The sequence below is a fragment of the Drosophila teissieri genome, chromosome 2R (genome assembly GCF_016746235.2).
Source record: "Drosophila teissieri strain GT53w chromosome 2R, Prin_Dtei_1.1, whole genome shotgun sequence".
NCBI lineage: Eukaryota > Metazoa > Arthropoda > Insecta > Diptera > Drosophilidae > Drosophila > Drosophila teissieri.
Genome location: NC_053030.1, coordinates 15,407,885 through 15,429,535, shown reverse-complemented (window position 1 = coordinate 15,429,535; position 21,651 = coordinate 15,407,885). Strand labels below are relative to the sequence as shown.

The 21,651-nt window shown below is 46.1% G+C and overlaps 3 protein-coding genes across 5 annotated transcripts; 1 reads left to right on the top strand and 2 right to left on the bottom strand.

Annotated features, from left to right (window-relative positions):
* Positions 1 to 1,211: 1,211 nt before the first annotated feature.
* On the top strand, positions 1,212 to 2,807 carry LOC122612207 (alpha-amylase B-like). Its single transcript, XM_043785653.1, has one exon. The coding sequence runs from the start codon at positions 1,244 to 1,246 to the stop codon at positions 2,726 to 2,728; it is 1,485 nt and encodes a 494-aa protein (XP_043641588.1). The 5' UTR covers positions 1,212 to 1,243; the 3' UTR covers positions 2,729 to 2,807.
* Positions 2,808 to 7,311: 4,504 nt separating this feature from the next.
* On the bottom strand, positions 7,312 to 12,869 carry LOC122613244 (kalirin). Of its 2 annotated transcripts, XM_043787335.1 has the most exons (7): positions 12,453 to 12,869; positions 11,621 to 11,752; positions 11,188 to 11,521; positions 8,260 to 8,346; positions 8,093 to 8,197; positions 7,900 to 8,031; positions 7,312 to 7,834 (listed from the first exon to the last, which is right to left on the bottom strand). In XM_043787335.1, the coding sequence occupies exons 1-7, from the start codon at positions 12,734 to 12,736 to the stop codon at positions 7,382 to 7,384; spliced, it is 1,527 nt and encodes a 508-aa protein (XP_043643270.1). In that variant the 5' UTR covers positions 12,737 to 12,869; the 3' UTR covers positions 7,312 to 7,381. The 2 variants fall into 2 exon arrangements, with proteins under 2 accessions (XP_043643270.1, XP_043643271.1); XM_043787336.1 differs by lacking the exon at positions 11,621 to 11,752.
* Positions 12,870 to 14,264: 1,395 nt separating this feature from the next.
* On the bottom strand, positions 14,265 to 21,565 carry LOC122612355 (rho guanine nucleotide exchange factor 25). Of its 2 annotated transcripts, XM_043785908.1 has the most exons (8): positions 21,416 to 21,565; positions 18,231 to 19,416; positions 16,094 to 16,192; positions 15,740 to 16,037; positions 15,593 to 15,679; positions 15,426 to 15,530; positions 15,230 to 15,364; positions 14,265 to 15,167 (listed from the first exon to the last, which is right to left on the bottom strand). In XM_043785908.1, the coding sequence occupies exons 2-8, from the start codon at positions 19,055 to 19,057 to the stop codon at positions 14,664 to 14,666; spliced, it is 2,055 nt and encodes a 684-aa protein (XP_043641843.1). In that variant the 5' UTR covers positions 19,058 to 19,416; positions 21,416 to 21,565; the 3' UTR covers positions 14,265 to 14,663. The 2 variants fall into 2 exon arrangements, with proteins under 2 accessions (XP_043641843.1, XP_043641844.1); XM_043785909.1 differs by lacking the exons at positions 16,094 to 16,192; positions 18,231 to 19,416; positions 21,416 to 21,565 and adding an exon at positions 17,136 to 17,363 and having other exon boundaries at positions 15,740 to 16,033.
* Positions 21,566 to 21,651: the final 86 nt, after the last annotated feature.

The following is a 21,651-nucleotide window of genomic DNA, read 5'->3' as shown; positions in this document are numbered from 1 at the left end:
ACGGCCATAAATGTCCTGGCCCAAGTCCTGGTCACAAATTTGCCATTTTAATGCTCCCCCGGATCGCGGCGAGCGCTTTTCAATTCAATCTCCACACATACCTGCGAAATGGCTTAGGCTCATCCTTCGCCCTTCGTGACAGTTTTTCATTACGCACAAATCCTTCGGGCATACACAGTCACATTAAAAAAGGATGTTGACTAAGAGCCAAATGTAAAAGCGAACAGGGTGCGATGTAAGCAAACAGCGAATGGAGGAGACTGCCATCTTAGGAATTTCATAAAAATCGTTACCGGCTTATCGCAGCTTTAAGATGTCTGCATGTCCTGTGGGTGGGTGTATGGGGTGGGTGTATGCTCGCATGTCCTTTGCCCTGCGACACTTTCAAAGTGACATTATGCAACTTTGAGCGGCAGCAACAAGAACTGCAGCTATCTAAATTACCCAGAGACATCCGGCATGGCAGGACTCCCTTATGCGCTCAAGGATCAACAGGAAGCGCCCCAAGGAGTCTGACTAGCTCCATGTGTTGCATTTTGCCCTTCCTTCTCTTGCTCTTGCTCTTTTTTGTTACGTTCCTTTGCCCTGCAAATTTCATTTGGCACTGCGACAGGAAGGAAATGTGAGCATGCAAAGCCGAAAAAGGTCCTGCATAGACAGAGATAAGTTGCGCAGCAGTCGCCAATTAATCCGTCGTCCTGGACGTGTTAACATTCCGCCACTTCAGAACCCGGAGATCAAGTGGCCGCCAGTCAAGGCCAGAAGTCACGTACTCCAGAACCCAAAAAAGGTGGCCACCTTTAATTCAGCTTGTTAAGGCGATATAGCAGGATTACAAGGCTTCAAATACGCTTAAAAATCTGTCCATTGGGCCAAAGTTCAAGGTAGGCACACTCTTAGAAGCGTGGACGTAATAAGTGGTCAATAAATTCCCAATAAATTCCGAACAGAAGCCGATACCAAAGGAATGCATTTTCCCGATGAGTTATTGATGGAATCATAATCAAAATAAGCCGGCCCACTAATCATCTGCGCAAAATTGCGATCTCCAGTCAATACGTCTGCTCGGAATTCTGATTAGACCCCATGCGTGAAAAAACCCCTAGAGAGCGATAAGATCCCGAGCAGTCACAAATCACTCCCCGCGAAGCCCCCAGATAAAGTAGCAGTGGGGTCCACTATAAAAGGAGCTGCACTGACTAATTCCGACCAGAGTGAAACTGAACTTCCACCTGGAATCAGCATGTTTCTGGCCAAGAGCATAGTGTGCCTCGCCCTCCTGGCGGTGGCCAACGCCCAATTCGACACCAACTACGCCTCCGGTCGCAGTGGAATGGTGCACCTCTTCGAGTGGAAGTGGGACGACATCGCCGCCGAGTGCGAGAACTTCCTGGGACCCAATGGCTTCGCCGGCGTCCAGGTCTCCCCCGTGAACGAGAACGCCGTCAAGGACAGCCGCCCCTGGTGGGAGCGCTACCAGCCCATCTCCTACAAGCTGGAGACCCGCTCCGGAAACGAGCAGCAGTTCGCCAGCATGGTCAAGCGATGCAACGCCGTCGGAGTGCGCACCTACGTGGACGTGGTCTTCAACCACATGGCCGCCGACGGAGGCACCTACGGAACGGGCGGCAGCACCGCCAGCCCCAGCACCAAGAGCTTCCCCGGAGTGCCCTACTCCTCGCTGGACTTCAACCCGACCTGCTCCATCGAGAACTACAACGACGCCAACCAGGTGCGCAACTGCGAGCTGGTCGGTCTGCGCGACCTCAACCAGGGCAACTCCTGGGTGCAGGACAAGGTGGTCGAGTTCCTGGACCATCTGATTGACCTCGGCGTGGCCGGATTCCGCGTGGACGCCGCCAAGCACATGTGGCCCGCCGACCTGGCCGTCATCTATGGCCGCCTCAAGACCCTGAACACCGAGCACGGCTTCAACTCGGGCTCCAAGGCCTACATCGTGCAGGAGGTCATCGACATGGGTGGCGAGGCCATCAGCAAGTCCGAGTACACCGGACTGGGCGCCGTCACCGAGTTCCGCCACTCCGACTCCATCGGCAAGGTGTTCCGCGGCAAGGACCAGCTGCAGTACCTGACCAACTGGGGCACCGCCTGGGGCTTCGCCGCCTCCGACCGCTCCCTGGTCTTCGTCGACAACCACGACAACCAGCGCGGACACGGAGCAGGCGGCGCCGACGTGCTGACCTACAAGGTGCCCAAGCAGTACAAGATGGCCTCCGCCTTCATGCTGGCGCACCCCTTCGGCACTCCCCGCGTGATGTCCTCCTTCTCCTTCTCGGACACGGACCAGGGCCCGCCCACCACCGACGGCCACAACATCGCCTCGCCCGTCTTCAACAGCGACAACTCCTGCAGCGGCGGCTGGGTGTGCGAGCACCGCTGGCGCCAGATCTACAACATGGTGGCCTTCCGGAACGCCGTGGGCTCGGACGCGATCCAGAACTGGTGGGACAACGGCAGCAACCAGATCGCCTTCAGCCGCGGCAGCCGCGGCTTCGTGGCCTTCAACAACGACAACTACGACCTGAACAGCTCCCTGCAGACGGGCCTGCCCGCCGGCACCTACTGCGACGTCATCTCCGGCTCCAAGAGCGGCTCCTCCTGCACGGGCAAGACCGTCAGCGTCGGATCCGACGGACGGGCTTCCATCTACGTGGGCAGCTCCGAGGACGACGGAGTGCTGGCCATCCACGTGAACGCCAAGTTGTAAACAGCTGGGGAGCATGGCGAAAAGCCAGGCAGTAAATTGAGATTATTAATTTTACGAAATATATATGATGAGATTATAAGCACACAACACTTTTATTCGCGAGGGACGATAAGAATGTAATATAAATTATCGGGACTTCAAAGCATTGATTGAATTTATTGAGTCAAGAGGGAAATTTATTTTCTTGTTATTCTTTGCACAGGTTTAAAGTCCCCAGCGGTGAGGCTATCTATGGATCTGGACATTCCACGGAAATGATAATCAAATTTGGTTATTTGAAAATAGAAATACATACATTTTCGTGATGACAATCTTTGATTTTACGAATCAGGGATTACAAACTGATATGATATCTAATGAGAAATGTACAAATAGATTTCGAAGTATTTCATTTTAAACAGTCATGGATTTTTTAGAAGGCAGACAGCTTTCAACAGGTTTTGTGAGAGTTTGAATATTGATTGTTGACTTTAGCTATACATAAATCACACCTCATCCACCCATTGTTGGTGTCCTTCGAAGGACTTGCCAGCTCGTAGGCTGATGGTGCAAATTGAAGCTGTCTTGGATGCTCCTCGTGCTCCTCGTGCTCCCGGAGAAGCGGCCAAGGCACGCACCAAGTTAAGTCCGCATCCCCACACCCGGCGGCAGATTCTATTAAAATTGCCTGTCATTGCCGGAGCCGGCATCGTTATTGTCCGCTCCTTGGATCCTGGATGGCTGCCTCTGGTGCCCTTCCACTTTTCGGAATGGCAGACATGCTTAGTCCCTTGGACGACGATGGCGACGTTGTCTTCTGGCAGGACCATTATTCTTCAACAACGTGCATTATATTATCCTTTGGCTGAAGGCATTTGTATGCTGGTCCCGGGCGCGAATTGCATTTGGGATCGGGTGGTTTTGGGTGGTTTTGGGTGGTTTCGGCTGCTTCCTGGCTGATTTCTGGGCGGATTCGGTTGGCTCAGCTCAAGGCGCACTGGCCTTTCAGCTGTCGTCAGTGCAATTTGTATTGCCGCCCGTCGCTGGCGTTTGTAACTTGTATTTTTATTGGTTTTCACGTTTTAAATTTCAATTTGGCGCCCTGTAAGCAAGATGTATGTACAAGGCCGTAGCAGCGGCAGCAGCTCCCCAATCCCCGTCAGAAAAGCCATGCATTTGCTTTTCGTGGAGCATACTCGTACATACATATGTACATATGTTGACAGTGTCAGGTGCAGCAAACGATGGGCGATTTATTTGCGTCAGTGCGGCAGGTTGACAGTTTCAAGGTGCTGTGACTTGTTGACCCGGCTGCTAACTAAACTGTCATTCAGCTGGAGTTACCATTCTCGTTTCAATTACACGCAGAGAAATTACCCAACATTCAATTCTTCAATATTAAGTTTGAGTTGAATTAGCTTGAATGTACATATAGTTGATACTAATTATTGTCAAGTCAAAGGTGGTTTTTATTTTCGCCACTTAGTAAGCAGTTTATGGCCAGGTTTCAGTGCCAGGCTATAATGCCATTAGGGGTTAAGGGGGCTAGGACATTTTACACCGCATTTAACCCAAAACATGCCACTTAACGGCGGGCATTTATCAATGAGAGAGTGGGTATTGGCCCTGCCCTACGTGATTCGCCGCCCCCGCATTATCAGCCATCAGGAAGCAACCTCATCCTTGAACGTGCCCACCCACCCACCACTTTCCCCCTTCCATCTGAAATTTCCCATCCTCACATGACGCTGCACTCCGTGCGATTATCGAGCGTTTCCGTTTCCGCTGCTCGGCTCGTTCTGTGGCTTTAGGCCGTGCCCCGAAAATTACATGCCTTTGTTTTTTATCTAATGCCTGGCGACATTATGCCTAACCCGGGGTCTTAAGGGTCTCCCCCCACCCACTGCACCCACTCCACTCCCCGTACATTTTCTGCGAAACGTGTCCTGGAACTCTCCACGGGATTCAGATGCGCAATTCGATCTTTTATCAGTTGTCATCGTCGGCAAATTCACACATTCGCATGGGCATTTGTCGCTCTGCTTGATTTGTGCCACCGTAACCGGCACAGTGGGCTAAGATGATATGCTTTCACTATAAAAAATATATATTTCTCGGTTTTTGGCACCAACTTGAACACATAAATGATTAATTTACCATTTAAATAGTCCTATTTAAACAATCTTTCTATTATCTACTATTAATATCTTTTTGCCACTTGAAGCTGACATAGCACGAGTACCACTGTCCACCATCCGATTACTCCAACTCCCAAACGGAGAAGCACATTGTTTCACGTGCCATTTCGCAGCTGAAATTTGAACTTTTTCAAGCACCCGGAGCAGAAGAACTAAACGAATTCACAAATCCGGAGACCCGGAGACGAGGCAGTAAATGTTGGACGGATGGATGAAGATGTGTGCTGGATGCGTGCCTAAGTGTTGTGCTGCATTTACATGGAATGGCCATACAATCGTGGATTGTGGGTGAGATAAAGGCTGGCACATCGAGGAGTACAATATGTGGCAGGAATATGCGTAGTCGATGGATTGGGGAACAACAACTGGCGCTGTGGCCCTGTGGCGTGAATTGGATACGCACAAATCCAATGGAGCAGGAGATAAGTTCGTGTGTGGGGCATATTAAGCAAAAATTAGCAACAGTTGTGGCCCAGACTCCGAAGGCTGCGAATATGTCAAGTTAATTTAATGTAGCATGAAAAGGGGGAGGTGAGTGGGTGTGGGTGTGGATGTGGCAGATACGCAGTGCCATGTGTTGCCCGCCTACGTGCAATAATTTGTGCAATTACTTGGCAAATTTGCTCGGCGTCCTCGCTGCCCTGCGACGTGTCCCGAAATTGCCGAGAAAAAAATTCAAATAAATTATGCCCCTGGCATTCTCCAATTCTATTTGCCAAATTCTTCTTTTTCCACACTTTTTTCTGCGTTCGGAATTATGCATTTAGTTTAAAAAACATGTGGAGCGTGTGGAACACAAACTACGTGAGGGGCATAGACAAAAATTAAGCACAACTCGAGAGCCAATGGCCCAGAAATATTGAAAGAAAAGAGCGATGATAAGAATGAGTTGAGATGGAATGGTATGGAACGGAATGGGGCAACGTCTCCGGAAATTTTGTAATTTTTCAGCTCTGCGACTTTTTGGCTCATAAAAATGTCAAATCGTTTACATACACGTCACTTGTGTGACAACTACTTGACAGACATTAATACACTTAAGCTGCCTGGTAAGAACACGGGCATTATCCTTTAGCCAGCTGCCTGGCTACGTAGTACTTACATACATACACACTCGTACATCCTTTATCCCTTGAGCAAACGGCAAGCGGATGCGATGGCGGCATGCCAACATAAATGACATAATATAATAAACCAACAGCGAGCGACCAACAAAATGAGCGCATATAGGGTGGAGATAGGAAAAGCAGCAACCAAAATTTGCTTAGACAGCACAGCAACTCACATGAAAATTCCCCAATACCCATGCCCCATGCCACATGCCCCCTGCCACATGCCCCATGGCCCATTTTCCGCAGCAAGATGTCAAGGGAGTCGCGTTTTATTTTTTGTGCCCTCTTAACAAATTGCTTTTGTGCAAATTTTGTCACATCCCCAGCACAGTAACCAATACAAGCCCACTCCACCCACGGTTCCAAGGACACGAAAATACAGCCAGATGGAGCTTAACATCCCCAACCCCACCCCCACATCCTGCTGAGCTTCATTAGTGCACTCTGGTTTTTTTCTTCCACTTTGGCCAGCTCTTTGAAGTTGCAACCAATTTGCAAGGCAGATTTTCTCTTACTTACGAGTATCGACATATACTGCGGTTACTTGACCATCGCTTGACCGGATAATCAGGCCGTGTAATGTGGGAAATCAGTTTTTGATTTGATTTCAATCGAAGTCTCTCATACAGTGGTTTTGAATATGAACTGATAGATGTTTTTTATAGGTGTCTTTTGGGAGGTATGGTGGAAACGTGTAGCCTAACTTCAGGGTCAAGTTGTGAATATTAACTGATATAAAACTGAACTCATGGACTGAACTCAGGTAAAACTGAACCCCATAAAAGGTTTGTTAGTAAAGCCTACGATAAACATATTAACCGGTTTCAGGTTTTGGCTAAACTTTAAAATTTAACATTGACCTTTAGGAGGTTGATGCCAAACAAACTAGCTTTCAAAACACTCCCAAGGGCCATCAGCATCTTGAGCAGTTCATATGCACATCCTTGGATGTGGTTCATTAGATTTCCGTGCACCGTGACTTGGTGCTTTCTTTGGGGGCTTCCTGCATTGGGCCGTCATAAATTCGAAATAAAAAGATTTGTCATAAATTTTTCGGTGGCTGTCACACACACACTGTGCGGGGGGATTGGGTGTGTGTTTGGCTGGTGTGTGCCGGCCAAAGAAGATGAAGAGCTATTTACATTTTGCAGCAAGGACAACGACAAGACGGGACTTGGCCACTGCAAAGGCAATTTATCATGCATATTTGTCAGGCGACTGCAGCAAGCTTATTTTACGCTTGGACAAACAACGAGGGCACAGCACACAGGACTACGAAATAACTTAGCTTTATTCTTAGATATCTACGATCTAGATGGGCATGTATGTGGACATGGTTGTTGCATTGAGGTGGGAACTATCTTCTACAAGTACTGCCATATCAGCCAGATGGCCAGCACCACGCCCAGCACCAGATCCATGGGCAGGCTGAAGGTGTTCCGCCTGGCGTGCTCGTGGCGCGCGATCTCGATGATCTTGTGGGTGGCCTGGAGCCACTGCTTGACCACCGCCGCCTCCGCGGCCACGAAGGAGTACTCCTCCCGCTTGGCGCCGCCACTGGAAGCGCCCTCCTGCTGTTTCACCAGCAGGTTGATGATCTTGTTGGCATTGGACGAGACCGAGTCCAGCGGCCGCTGCAGCTCCACGTGCTCCCAGTTGTAGTGCTGCCGGTAGGCCAGGCGCTTCTTTCGCACCTCCGTGCACACCAGACTGCGATCGAACAGGAACACCTTGGAGCGGTACTTCTTCCGGCTGGGAATGTGCTGGGCGTCGAACTCCGTCGCACGCCGGAAGTGTCCCAACTGCAGGAGGTCCAACTGGGAGGGAAGAGAACATAGCTTTAGTGGCCAGTTTCAGATTCTATGGAAGCGCATGAGCCCACCTCGTTGAGCTCCTCGATGTTGGGTATCTCCTCGGCCTGATTGACCACATCCAGAGAGCGCCGCATCCGCGTCTCCAGCTTGCAAACTGCCGTCAGCACTGGCTTGCAACTAATTCCACTTTTGTAGAATTCCTGGCAGGAATATACATATATGATTAGTTAAGAAGCTAGTGTGGTAAGCTCAGTTACTTACCGATATGAACTGCTGCAGTAGCAATGGATATCTGGTCAGTCTTTGGATGGGCTGAACTAGGAAGCTGTCGATGCCCAGCTTGTCTTTTATTTGGGTTTGATATGTCTGAAACGAATATAAATATTTCAATTTGGATATATTAAAGTGGTTGATTAGGGGTTACTCACCTGCAACCACAGTCGATTATCTTGGCGCAGTTGCATAGAAGACTTCTTGCCCATGGTGAAGCTCACATAGCAGTAGAAGCTATTTTTCTGTAAGGTAAGAAACGGCAAGACATATCATAGCCCATCTTAACCTCGTTGAAACTGGGAAAACCTTTGTGTCTGGGCCATGTGCCTCAGTCTCACACTTGGCACATCGTTGATATATATATATATATAATAATGTTCATGTGTAAATTGTGCTATATACACACATGCCAGTTTGCCCGTTGGCGAAATCATAATTTCTTAAGCATTTAAGTCACGTAACTCCGGACTTGTAGAGCGGTCCAAGTGGAGGAGTGCCCCTCCTTGGCTTGGCAAAGTCAGAGCGAAAATTTGAAATTCCGGTCGCTATCTGTGGCCAATGCCAATGCAAATGTTTTGCCAAAACCGAAACTAGTGCAAACTGCAAAGAAAATTGCCCGTCTAACGATTTCCTTTCCATTTTAATTTCATTAGCTCCGCCCGACTGCGGAATCAGAGTCAGAGTTCTCAACCTTCTGCATTCAGATGATATGATAATCATCTCTGTCTCTCTCTGTGGAATAAGCCATAATATTTCCCTTTCCTTCCCGGGGGCTCTGGATTTTGCATGTCTAATGCGATTTAGCCGGACAAATGACTGCCTTAAACAATTGTCGCCTCGTCTGGCGGGCGAAAGGTGACAATATATACGATGTGCGAGTATATATCTTTGCATATTGCAAAATTGTCTTGGGTGGGCGTGAATTTTATTAGCATGAAATTGCTATCTACAGTGCATTCCTCCTAATTTAGTAATTTCGACTGTCTAATGCGAAAAATGCGGTTGCTCTGTTGTATAAATCAAAACTAGATGTCAGCTGTGGTTAATAGTTTTCAGTGCTCCTTTCTTTAAACACGTACAAAATAATATATCTAAGTGCTAGCAAAGTAGCATATATAATCTATTGTAATAACAGCATAAACCTGTTTTATTCATGTTGTTCAATGTTTTTGAAGTATTTTTATTGTTCTCTTAACAGGCAGCTGTATAAATAGAATTTATGGCTACGGCGGCTTCCCCATCAATATAATCTGCGTTTGTTTATTTCGCAGCAAACATCTAAAACAATTCGGATCGCCAAATCGATTGCATCAATCTCAGAATCCCCCAACCCCTTTGACCACTCAAAAACATCCATCCGAATGTGGTAAAACTTTTAATTGATTTTGAGCTTGTGGCTGATTCGATTCGATGGTGAGAAGTCTGATCGACACGCTTGTCACTTGATGTTTTTGGCCATTTAAAGCCGATTAATAAATGAAGGCGACTCTGTTTATGGACACTTCTGTCTTTCGAGACCAAAAACTGATTTCGAATCTCCAGCTGGCCAAATCAAATCTATGTTTCTCCAGCTGCCACATCAATTGTTCAAGTGTTCGAATCAATCGATTTGGCAATTGGTTGTGAAAAGCCTCATTAATTTGCAAACGACGACGAGTCAAGAGGAAATTCATAGCACAAGTTTATATTTATCAACGATTTGGCTTCGCCGCTTTTGTTTATGCAGCATGCTGCCAAATTTGAGCAGGGAAAAGTAAAATTTTAGAAAATATGTATAAACAAATCGTGAGCATTTTTATGATATATTTAGCAAAATAATCGCTTGCCTCTGGTCCTGTGAGTCAAAATTGTTTGTTTTGGGTTGGCCAAAAAAAAAAAAAGAATGCAAAGTGGTTGTGGCTAAAAGGAACAAACAGAGCAAAAAAGCGCATAAATCACATCCCAGGGGCTTAGCATGTCTGTCGAACATTAAGTTCTTAAGATGCCAAAATCCTCGGGGTGCTCAACAAGAATGTTACCTGCTTTTGAAGCGGTTTTTCAGCTTACAGTACTCCTTGCTTAATTTATATTCGGGATTTCGTGGAACTCGAGAATGACATAAGAGAATTGCGAACGAACAAGAATTCCACAGGCCTCCGACAATTTCCATTTCAATTTAAATTGATCATTTGCGTTGTCAACACTCTGCTCAACATGGCCACATGGTTGAGGCACTCTAGAGGCCCGAAAAATCATTCCGAAATGAGTACTTTTAACGAGATGATTTGGGGATTTCAATAGCTATATCTGAATATGCCGAACCAGCCCCAAGCCCCAATCCCCGGACAGCAATTGTCGACTCTCCTCGCCGCGCACCGATGACGTCAGCTGCCGGCGAATGGAACCCCAGCCCAGAAAAAATACAAATACAATATAGCGTCTGTTTGCCCTAACAATTTTCAACTGATTTTCGTAACTGAGTGCGAGCTTTTGTGGCTTTTTTGTTATATTTTATTACGGCGTTCCGCTGATTACTTCAATCTTATCAGGGGACTTCACTAAGCCAGCCCATTCGTCACCCTGCAAGTGATCTGGGATATACATTTGTTTCTTTGTGCAAATCGTTAATTAAATTGCGACGACACACGCACTGGCATATGAATGAATTTGGCGACACACTTGTCGCGAGGTGTGAGCAGAAATATATTACTAAAAATTAAATAATAATCATCAATTGGGATTCTCGCACAGTTTGCATAACCCACATTGACTTCATTTGCATTAAGACACGAATCACTCGGCGTTCGCAGAATAAAAATAAAAATAAAAAGGCTTAACCAAGCAAAAGGTAATAAAGAAACAAGACACGAATCGCAGGTGTCAAGTCCGTACAGCAACGAAAAATGTATAAAAAAGACTTATCCACTTCATTATGTGTAAATATTTGAGGTTGAAATTAGGCACCCCAAGTGCCTACGGAAGACAAAAGAATTTTGATAGATGAGATGTCGGAACCTGTCTAACGGCTACTTGGCTCCACGACACGACTTTGGCTAATGGACCCCCCTCCCCCTCCACCTATATAAACATGCCCCTTAACTCACCTCGAAATGAGCAGCAAACTCATCGAATAGACCTTTGAGATCCCGCTGATTGCGCAGCATGAGCGGCAGTATCTCCTTCTCATGCAGTGCCAGAATCTCCTCAATATTGCCCAGCAGCAGTCGCTGCTTCGTTTCGCCACTCAGGGCCTCTGGCAGATCCTCGACATCCTTCAGCTGGCCATAGTTCAGCATACCCTTCTTCAGGTTGTTCACATAGTTCACCTCCGTCTGGATGAGCTCGTCGATGATGAAGCTGATCTTCTTGGAGGCATAGATCTCGGTTTGATCGCAGGGAAACAGATTCTCCAAGGACAACGTGTCCTCATCCTCGTGGCTGCACAAAGTGGAGGTGGGTGGTCATTACACAGTTACCAAATCAATTAGCAATAATTAGGATAATTAGAATGGCTATGACTTTCTCGGCTGTACTTACTACTCATCGCCCAGGGTCTCGAAGCTGAGCGTGTGCGATGGGAAAGAGTGGAAGCCATTGGGTGCTCGGTATGTTGGGGATGAGTTCGCTGCGGCTGTTGAACAGGTGTTGATCGAACTCAATGAGATGCCGCTGGAAACAGAACAGTAACGAACAGAACAGTAACAGCAAGCCGTGAATGAGGAACACTTGAAAGTGAGGTGGGATGTAATACATAAATGTGAACAAAATTAAGCATAATCGAACTTTTAAAACTTTAAACCAAAAATATATTATTTCACCAGATCTACTGCTATAACAGTTATACGTTTATCGGCACTTTTAATGTGAAAAACTTGTATCGCACTTTATAAGATGTATGTGTTATCAACTTTGTTGCAAAGGAATGCCGCTCGTTTATAGAGCAAGTTTAAATACTTTTTGCAAAGGGGAAGCCCATTTATCGTTTGAGTATTCTACTTCCTCTGTAAAATGCATCATTGCATACAATTTCTTTTAACAACTTCCGTCCTGCGCTAAAAACCAAAACCTTAATAATAAAAAACACTTGGCTTATCTGAAATCAGTCGCGGGAATTAACTTTTAACATGTTTATAATGCATGTCATGAACTCAGCCACTCCCGACAGCAATTACCGTGGAAAGGCTTAAAAATAACCGGGGCGTATGCGTTATCTTATCACGTATACGCACAGTGAGTGGTGTTAACAAGCCAAAGGTCGTACATTCAATAGTGGACGTTACATTCGATGGAAAAACAGCAAACAGCTGTCAGATGGAGGGACACGTTCAAACACAACATGGATGGATAAACAACCGAGGGTTAGCCCTACCTATCGTTGTCCAGCAGACTTATTTGCTTCTCCAACTTGCCGTTGGCCGATGCCAGGGACTTCGGTGGAGTGACGGCGATGGGTGAACTGGGGGACTGGGACTCCAGTATTGGACACTCTTTCGCGGGAGCCCTGTCCACCACATCGATCGATTTGCCATCGTCGGCATTGTCGTCGAGTATATGCAAATAGACGTTGAGAACTTGCACTAGGAATATCACAAGAAATGTGAGCACCACCGAAACCACATCGAACCAATTTAAGGTGAACAATGCTAACTCCATAATGGCTGATTTCGTTTTTTTTTACACAGCTTTCTATTGACTAAACCGCCGCCGAATTCGACGCATATCGATGGCAAAACGTGTACTATATATGGCCAACGCGGATATAACGATACCGATCCGCAGCGAATCAAACGCGAAACTCGACTGAGCTGAAAGGCCGATGAGCATTTGCACAGACTGAAAAAGCTTCGAAAGCTTACTGTGATCAGTCTCTCTTATTCCGAATTCTCTTTAATATCAAAAGCTATAGCTGACCACGCGTCGAGCATTTTGTTTGTAAACATCAAAAGAAAAAAAACTAATTGAAACTGTGAAAACCATTTTAGTGTCTGACATTCGAATAGAACTGAACAAAGTCTGTAACACTTTTGCTTTCATCGGTGGGCCATAATTCCGTTGAATCGTTTATGATTTCATATTTGCATATCAATTAGGCCACGAAGGCTTTTGGGTTTTTTTCTAATGGCTAATGGTCGGGCAATAACTGTTATTATGGCCACTACCACCCATAATCAGCGGTCTCGATTGCGATTTCGCCTTGAACTTTGGGGTGCATAGAAACTGGTTACCTTTTGTTTCGTTTTATCGGATTTCGGCACTCTGCGAATGGAGGTATAAATCAGAAATCGAAACGAAACGAAATAGTTATTCGCCAGAACGTAGATCATTTTCCTACTCATTAAACGTTCAAGAGTGCAAATAGTGATGATCTCATACAGATCATCGGAAAACCGATAAGTGTCATTTGCATTTGCGAGTTTCAACAGTTAAATTGTTCACATTTTATTGTTTATACAACTGATTTTTTGTTTGTAGATAGTCAGTATCAAAAGAATTCCCTGATGAGGCCACAAAAAACAATGGGAATTATAAATAAACACCGAGCACTTCTGGGTGCGATTGATGAGCTGCAAGCGGAATGATGAGCATGGGGATCTGATCGGGGGACGGAGGCAGGCAAACAATAATAATTGCCTATATTTATTTATATGCGCCATTTGTTTATTTTTATACATTTTCTCAGTGATGTCACAGGCGACTGCAAGTGGCAGTCAGAAACAAGTTGCTTCGCTGTTTCGAGTATTGCGTGTCGTATCATTAACAGTATTAAGAGTGATGAGGTGGATTGTATGAATTGTATGGATCGTTGGCTGGCTGCAGAGCGGAGATCTCTCGGGGATCTGGGGGATGTGGGGCTGGGAATCCGTAACAGCTGCCTCACGTCTGCTTCTCATGACAACGCCGATGGCGTGCGACCTTTCCATGATAGATTCATTTGTTTTGACGTCTGTGAGGCGTGTGATTTCGCTGGCGGAAAGTGGAAGGAAGTGTCGGTTATTTCTAAAATATGGTACACAAATATTTCCCTAATTGGGAGCAGTGGGAAAATGTGATACAAATATTATCCGACTCACTGGTTTCATCAAAGTGAAGGTGTGTTGCTCTTTAATGTGCCTAATTTCCGCTCAATTATCTTTGCAATTTGAAAAGATACCTCTAAGTTTCAATAAAGCAATTTTATAACTATTCTCGATTTATTTGTCTTTCCATTTTATTTAACCTTTTATTAATAAGTCCATATCTACGAATAACAAAAATAGCTTATCAAGCTAGGCACAAGAAAACGTTCAACGAATTGCGCTTTCTGACAACAATAATACAGGAATATATACAACTTAATTAATATTTGGTTACTTAGCGTTCAACTCGAAAGAGCTTCGACTTCCCTATCTTCATGTGCCACAAACAGTGAGCAGGAATTTGAAACAATTTCGAATATTGACTTGCCTTGGCCCTCAGTGGCCCTCGACAATTGGCCGCCCCAGGCAGCTGCAGATGGAATGGGATTGGGTTCCCAATACATCGATCCGGAACTCCCGATTTCCGTTACACCGGACACAGATCCTTTGTTGGTTCCACTCCACTACAAGGCGCCATACCAAGTGGTCCTGTTGCTGATCGTCTCCTCGTCGGCCTTTGGCATTGTCCAGATGTTACCGATGCCACTATCTGAGCTGAAGCGATTGGAGTCGCGGTACAGCGAGAAACTGGGTGCCTTGCGATGCAGGTGGTCATTCTCTCGCGAGTAGCGCTCCTGCAGCTTCTGGCGCTCCTCGTTGGCATAGTTGTTGATCATGTCCCGGATCAGGTCCAGCCAGGCAGCAATCTGTATGGGATCCGCGATGAATTCGCATTCCTGCTGCTTCCTGCGCTCGTAGTAGAGCGTAAAGGATTTGGTCTTGGCCGAGATGCCGATGTGCTCGCAGGGATAACGACCATGGAAGAGCAGGTTCTTGCCCTTGATCTCCGTGTAGATGATGCACTTGTCGAATATAAAGACCTTGGAGCGATAGCTGCGCTTCAGCTTGAGATCGAGCACCTGGAACTCGTTCACCTTCCGGAATTTGCCCTGATAGTAGACGTTGAACTGCGAGTGGAGTGGGATAGTTAGAGAAGTCGGATGAGGTAAGCCCTATAAGTTATATCTACCTCATGGCAATCCACAATGTCGTTGATGATCTCCGATTCGTTGGTGGTTGTCAGAAGGGAACGCAGGCGCTTCTCCAGGCGACAACAGGACTCGATCAGTGGCTTCATCACTATGTCACGATTTTTGAAGAAGGTCTGGAAATAGTTGGGACAAAGGTTAGTTAACTATTTAAGTGATACATTTGGCACTACTCACATTAATGAACTGCGTGAGCAGCAAAGGATAGCGTGCCATGCGCTGAATGGGCTGGACCAGGAAACTATTTATGCCCAACTTGTCATCGCGTTCCAGGCGGATGCTCTAAAAAAATTAAATATATACATTAAAGAAAATTACTTTGATACTGACAAGACTTGACTTACAGTGAAGTAGTTCTTGTAGAGATCGCAGAGCTTCAGGGATTTTTGCTTGTTCATGGTGAAGATGACATATCCATAAAAGCAGTTGTGCTAAAAATCAATATATTGAGCTCAAAATTATGTAATATGTTATATATTCAAGAAACTCACATCTAGAAAGTGCAGGAACTCATCGAACAAACGCTTCAGATCGCGTCTGTTGCGCTGCAGCATGGGTAGGAACTCATCGCGATGGAACTCGGCGATCTGCTCGATGTTTCCAAACAGATCGTACTTCTTGCCCCGGAGGCCCAGGGGCAGATCCTTGCGCTGGAAGATGTTGCCGTAGTTCTCGATGCCCGTGTACAGGTTGTTCACGTAGGCCTCCTCCGTCTTGATCAGCTCCTCCAGAATGGGATGCACGCACTTGTCGCTCTTATCGCGCAGCTCGATCTCGACCTCCTCCTCCCTGCAACAAATTTATAATATACTATATAATATATAAATAGAGGAGGTAATACTCACTCATCTCTGGGTTGGTAGACCGAGTGAAACTTGCCCACCACATGCTCGTTGGTGGTGCCAATGATTTCAGTCTTTCGCCTCGGCGTAGAACGATAGTTTCTGCAGAGGAAGAGAGATTGCAAGTCTGGTTAATAAAAACACTCGCTATCTGCAGCTTAATGACAATAACCCCGCAGACAGTAGCAAAAACAAGTGCAGCAGTGATAGCCGTTTAGATAAACCCCCCGGTAGCAGGAGACGTCGGGTGAGTCAGTAGTAGGAGCTCTGCTGATAAGACCAGTGGCAACCTTTAAGCAGCTAAAAAAAGGCCTAGATAATGTCGGAGCATACGTGTTTGCCCAGGCAGTGAGTCACAGAATTCAATTTTCGGGGACTTCAGTCCGGTAGCTCGTGGGAATGACGACTTGCGTCTGTGCTCGTATGAACTTTATGGGGGTCACCAAAGATCAACATGGACTCCTCCAGCGACTTGGCAATCCAGGTGACCACTATCAGAATGAAGTCCATTTGCGAGATAATGAACCAGGAGATCATTATTAGCAGACCCATGGCCAGGGCGGTCACAATGAAGCCGGTCATCTAGAAAAGGACTTGGCAAAGTTGGCAGCTAGTCCGTGCGATTTGGATTTCGAGTGGTACAAACCCCGGCCAGGACGCCATCCATATCCTCCACATTAAGGGAAGTGCTCGACATCCGCCAGTGGAAGGAGGAACTGCGCGTGGGACGGGCCTCCACGTCCTTGTCCTCCTCCGATCTGCCTTCCCTCAGAACTGCGTCCGTGTCATAGTCGATATGTCTTTGCGCCGCTTTGGATTGATACCTATAAGTTTCCTTCACCCGCTCATCTTCATAGGAGGAGATACTGTCGCGGTCTAAGGAACGTGTGCGCAGCACCCTCACTTCCCTACGCGAGTATCGTGAACTGGAGGGCGGCCCAGTGCTGGCTGATCTCCCGGAGCGCTGTGATCTGGGTGCACTGGCCGCACTCTCGGCACTGCCGGCATCCGTTTGGGTGTCATAGCCATCCACGTGCTTCCTTGCCGGCACTTCTGGTGGCGCCTTCTTTTTCTTTCTATGCGGCGGAAACGGATCGTCACGGGTGTCTGTGCCCGCGGACACTCCAACGGGCGCCTCATAAACTATGGTGCGTTGCTCGCGCTCCTGGAGAACCTCCTCGGAGTCTTGACGCTCGGGATCTAGTCCGGGATCTGACTGGGGGTAACTACTCTCCGCGTCCTTCTTGCGCTCAGCCATGATCGTGGTGGAACTGCTTCAAGGCGCCCAGCTCCCAGGGATTCATTTTACGATTTTTGGCATAGTTCTCAAAACTAGAGTAGTCTACGAAATGCCTGCTCTGCTTGGCAGCTGTCTAGTATGAGTATGTTTTTGAGTATGTTTTTTTTGGCAGTTTCACTGACGAACCGGTCGTCGAAAAGTGCTCCAAAATTCAATTAACACTTTGCCAATTAAGTTTCGCCGGTGCGATTGCTGTGAAAAGTTCACTTTTTTTATGGGCAAACTCACATAATTTGATTTTGACACCGAAAAGGTAGCTGAACGACCGCGAAGTCTAGTTAGTCGAGATTGGAGGAAGGCCAACTGTGCCATAGCTGTGGACTAGTATCTATAGGTATCCTGTCATTAAAGTATCGTTAAATTTATAACTGCTAGCGAACAATTTATATTACTGTTTGTTTACCTAATCAATAGATGATACTACGTTCAGTTGTAGCTATTTTACTTGTAGAAAAAACTTTAAGTAACGACTATAGAAATACATGAACAAAACTGTTTGATTTAAAACTATGATGTTTATTATACATTGTAAATCTAGCTAAGAAAACAAGAGTTGTTTGGTGGAGTAATTACTTTTACTTTCAAATAAGAAAAAAAACTATAAATCATAGGCTTCCTGTTTCAAGTATTTATCCAATATACCTAATTTATAGTTGCCACATAAAACATGTGAGCCAGTTTTCTTTCTCCAGAACTTTTTCCATAACGCACCCGTACTCGTACAAAGTATTTCCAAAACAATTAGCGATATAACACTGCTGCACCCGTTAGTTTTCCGCAATCTAAAGTTTTCATAAATCCACCCGCGCTGATAAGGCTTATCGTTATCTATTTGCTTACCTGGGGAAATCGTTGCGCATTTTTAGCGGCAACGTGGGTGCTTCTTTGGACTGATCTGCGCTAACGGATCGCTGCACCTGCTGCTGGTTGACCTTTGAATCCTCCACCTCCGCACTGGGTACGACCTCCGAAACGGTATCCACAGTTGAGTATTCCTCAGCGGCGGCATGGGAATCCGTTTCAAAGTCGGATATCTGATCCACCTCGTCCTCGGAGCGCACCTCATGGATGCCACCTTGGATACTGGGTATGCTGCTGCTGCTGCGACTGCTGCGTGTGCTGCCCAGCCCCGGGAGGCGTATGCGACGCGGGGGCGTGGCAGGTGGCGTGCGATGATCCCCGGACTGATCCTCGAACGACGGATGGCGGCGGTTCTCCAGCAACTTGAGGCTGTGCCGCTCCTGCTTCGTGAAGCAAATGTTCGTCTTGAACGCTTCGAAGCGGTGCACCTTCTGTCGCACATCCAGCAGGGCGGGATCTGGGCTTTGGGGCGACATGGGTGACTCCGGTGTGGAGGCGTTCTCCGCCTCGTGCATCTTGAGCAGCGAGCGGCGACGGAAGGCACTTTCCGTATCGGAATTCACGGAGAACGAGAGCTGGAACGAACTGGAGCTGCTGCTCACGGAACTGGCGAAACTGGCGGAACTGGCGGGCCGTGCGACGTCGTTGGACTCCAGATTGCTACTGACGAGCGTGCTGCTATGCCGCTCCTGCTCCGCCGCCTGTTGGCTGATCCGGCGGCGCGAGTTGCGCTTGTTGAAGTTGCGGTTGCTGAGATTGCGCTCCCGGCGGAAGGGCAGCGGACTGAGATCGTCGTCGTCTGCCATTTTTGTGGGGGTGGTCTTCCGATAAGCGATAAGCCTTATCAACGGGTTGGGGCTCACCTTCTGGGGGTCGATCTCTCTCTCTGTCTTGGAGTTCTCACTGCGACATTGTCGCCGAGCGAGTTTGGGTTCTCAGTGCTCCCCGCCGCTCCAGTTGAATTAATTGTTTACGACCAGCTATTTACTTTTGGTTTTTGTCAGCACCAAGTGTATATAATGTTTATCTTATGCCGTATACTCAATTTGTTTGCTTTAACCTTTTTTTGGCGTTGAAACACGTACTCGTATCTTTCTGTTTGTGTTGGCGTCAACTGTTGCGCTTTTTTTGCCTGACTTCTGATACTTTTCGTCACTTTATTGCGCTGCGAAACAGAAATTTATAATTAAAGCGATTTATCGTCAAAGCCTTATAAATAACGAGTGTACAACTAATTAGACATGTAGGGGAATAAGTGCTGACGTATTGCGAATGCAAATTTGAACAAGGGACTTAATCATTGGCGACTAGGAAATCCGGAGAGTAACCTTGAACACAAAGCTAGCATAGGAAGCCATCACAAATTAAACGGATCATAAAAGCAATTAAAAAATTACAAGCTACTTCTCTTTGTAAATATATTGAATAAACACAATGATTTTTTTAATCGAAATATCTGCACAAATAAGATGCTGAATTTTGGCATAGAATTTATCTAAGAGATACGAAAGATTTATTTTTGTGACAAATGACGTCAAGTTGTCGGAGGTTCGTGACAACGAAAGAAAGAGAGAGCAGTCAAGCGGGAAAGGGAGGCACTATGTGTGTAGTTAATTATGTGTGTCGTTTGGTTTGCTCTTTCTGCTGCTTTTTATTTGAGCAAAAAGACTACACAAAAATACTAATAAAAAAACAAGTACAAAGCACTCGAAACCGCAAATGAGGCACAACAAAAAGCAAATAAAGAGTGAACGGCTTGATAGAGGAGGAAGTACGAAGTTCCCCGAACAAAAGAAAGTAGAAAAAGTCGCACAAATGCAGCACTTCGATTCCGGAATAGCTCCTCATTTGAATGTCTCCATTTCAACAGACCTGCGATGTTAAATATGCACACGTATAAAAACTACAGCTAATATCTAAGAACAATTGATAATTTATATATGGATAGATTTCATTGCATCCACTTCTATTATCAAACGGATGCCAGAAATCACCAAATATCACTTGTATGCCCCACTTAGATAAGTTCTAAACGTAATGCTATAACTCTCGCAGATATACACCCAAATCTATATCTTATCGCTGGTTCCATATTTGTTTAGAAGTTATAAAACTGTTTTACTGCTGCAATCGCAAGTGCAGTTCCACCGACAGGGTTTTGCCCTAAACTACAAAAAGTACCCGTGTTATCTAAAGTGATTAACCGAAATGCTTTTTGGCATTATTTTGTTATTTCATTTATTAGTGTATAGGTACCGATAAAGGATTAATTTGCTTATGGAACTTCGAGTGTCTTCGGGGGATTTTTCAATCGTTATTAATAGATCGCAAACTGGTTATAGCCGCCTAATTGGGCATTTAGCGTCGTCACATGCAAGTTCAGTTCCATTGTGTTTGACTTTGGCTACCTCTTACCCCCAGTGCAACGAAGGGTATATTGCTTAGGTGCTACACTTGCACAACAATCTCGACGTGGAGGTGTTCCTAATACCTTTTCAGTTGGGGGATCAACTCTACTTTTCCCTTATAAACGATCGGGAAATATTCTGTCGATCATATTATGATTCACTCTGTTATCTTTCCATTCCCCACTCCTTATCACCGTTTGTAGTATTTGAATGGGTTTTAAAGCCACTTCTAGGTATTTTTATGGCAATCATAAACGGCTTCATTTTCGCATTCATATCAAACTATTCTACTCAAATCGATTTCACGGGAGAATGGCTAGCAAATAGATAGGTGGAAACCTTGAATTAAGGCACATTTTGGATGATACGATTTTCGCCCATCAGCGAAGTCAGCTAACAAAACAGAGTTTGTGTGTTTAGTCAGCTGATTACAAAGATAAAGGCACACAGAATGGCTTAATGGCTCAAAGTGGGGAAAACCGCTCGTTACCGACACGACTCAGTACGAGTTTGGAGCAAAACAGCTTTACACTGAGCCAGCACAACTGATTCGGGCGAAAAGTGACAATTTTTTGGTTTATTTACACAATTAAAATTAGAGTTTGATTTTCAGGTTTGGCACAGTTCATAATTTGTGGGCACGTGTTAATGAGACGGCTTTGTAAGCGCGTGCAGACGCTTCGTGTGGTCGAGCTTGAAATTTGATTTCTTCACTAGCTGCCATTTGAGTTCACTTGCCAATATCTCGGAGCTTACATTGTTCGCTATTTATCGGTCTTTTGGCTCGCTTTAAGGTCACGGCTCACGCTGCGTATACGCAATGTGCGCTTGAAGCGATCGCCCAATTGGAGTACATTCACCGACTCGCGCAACGTTCGCTCACCTGCGCATTTGAATTCGCACTGAAGGTGGAATTGGCAGTGCAGCAAGTGCGAGAATTATCGCCTCTCCCGATCTCTCCGCCGCTCTCTTTCTATATCTTTTCCCGCTCC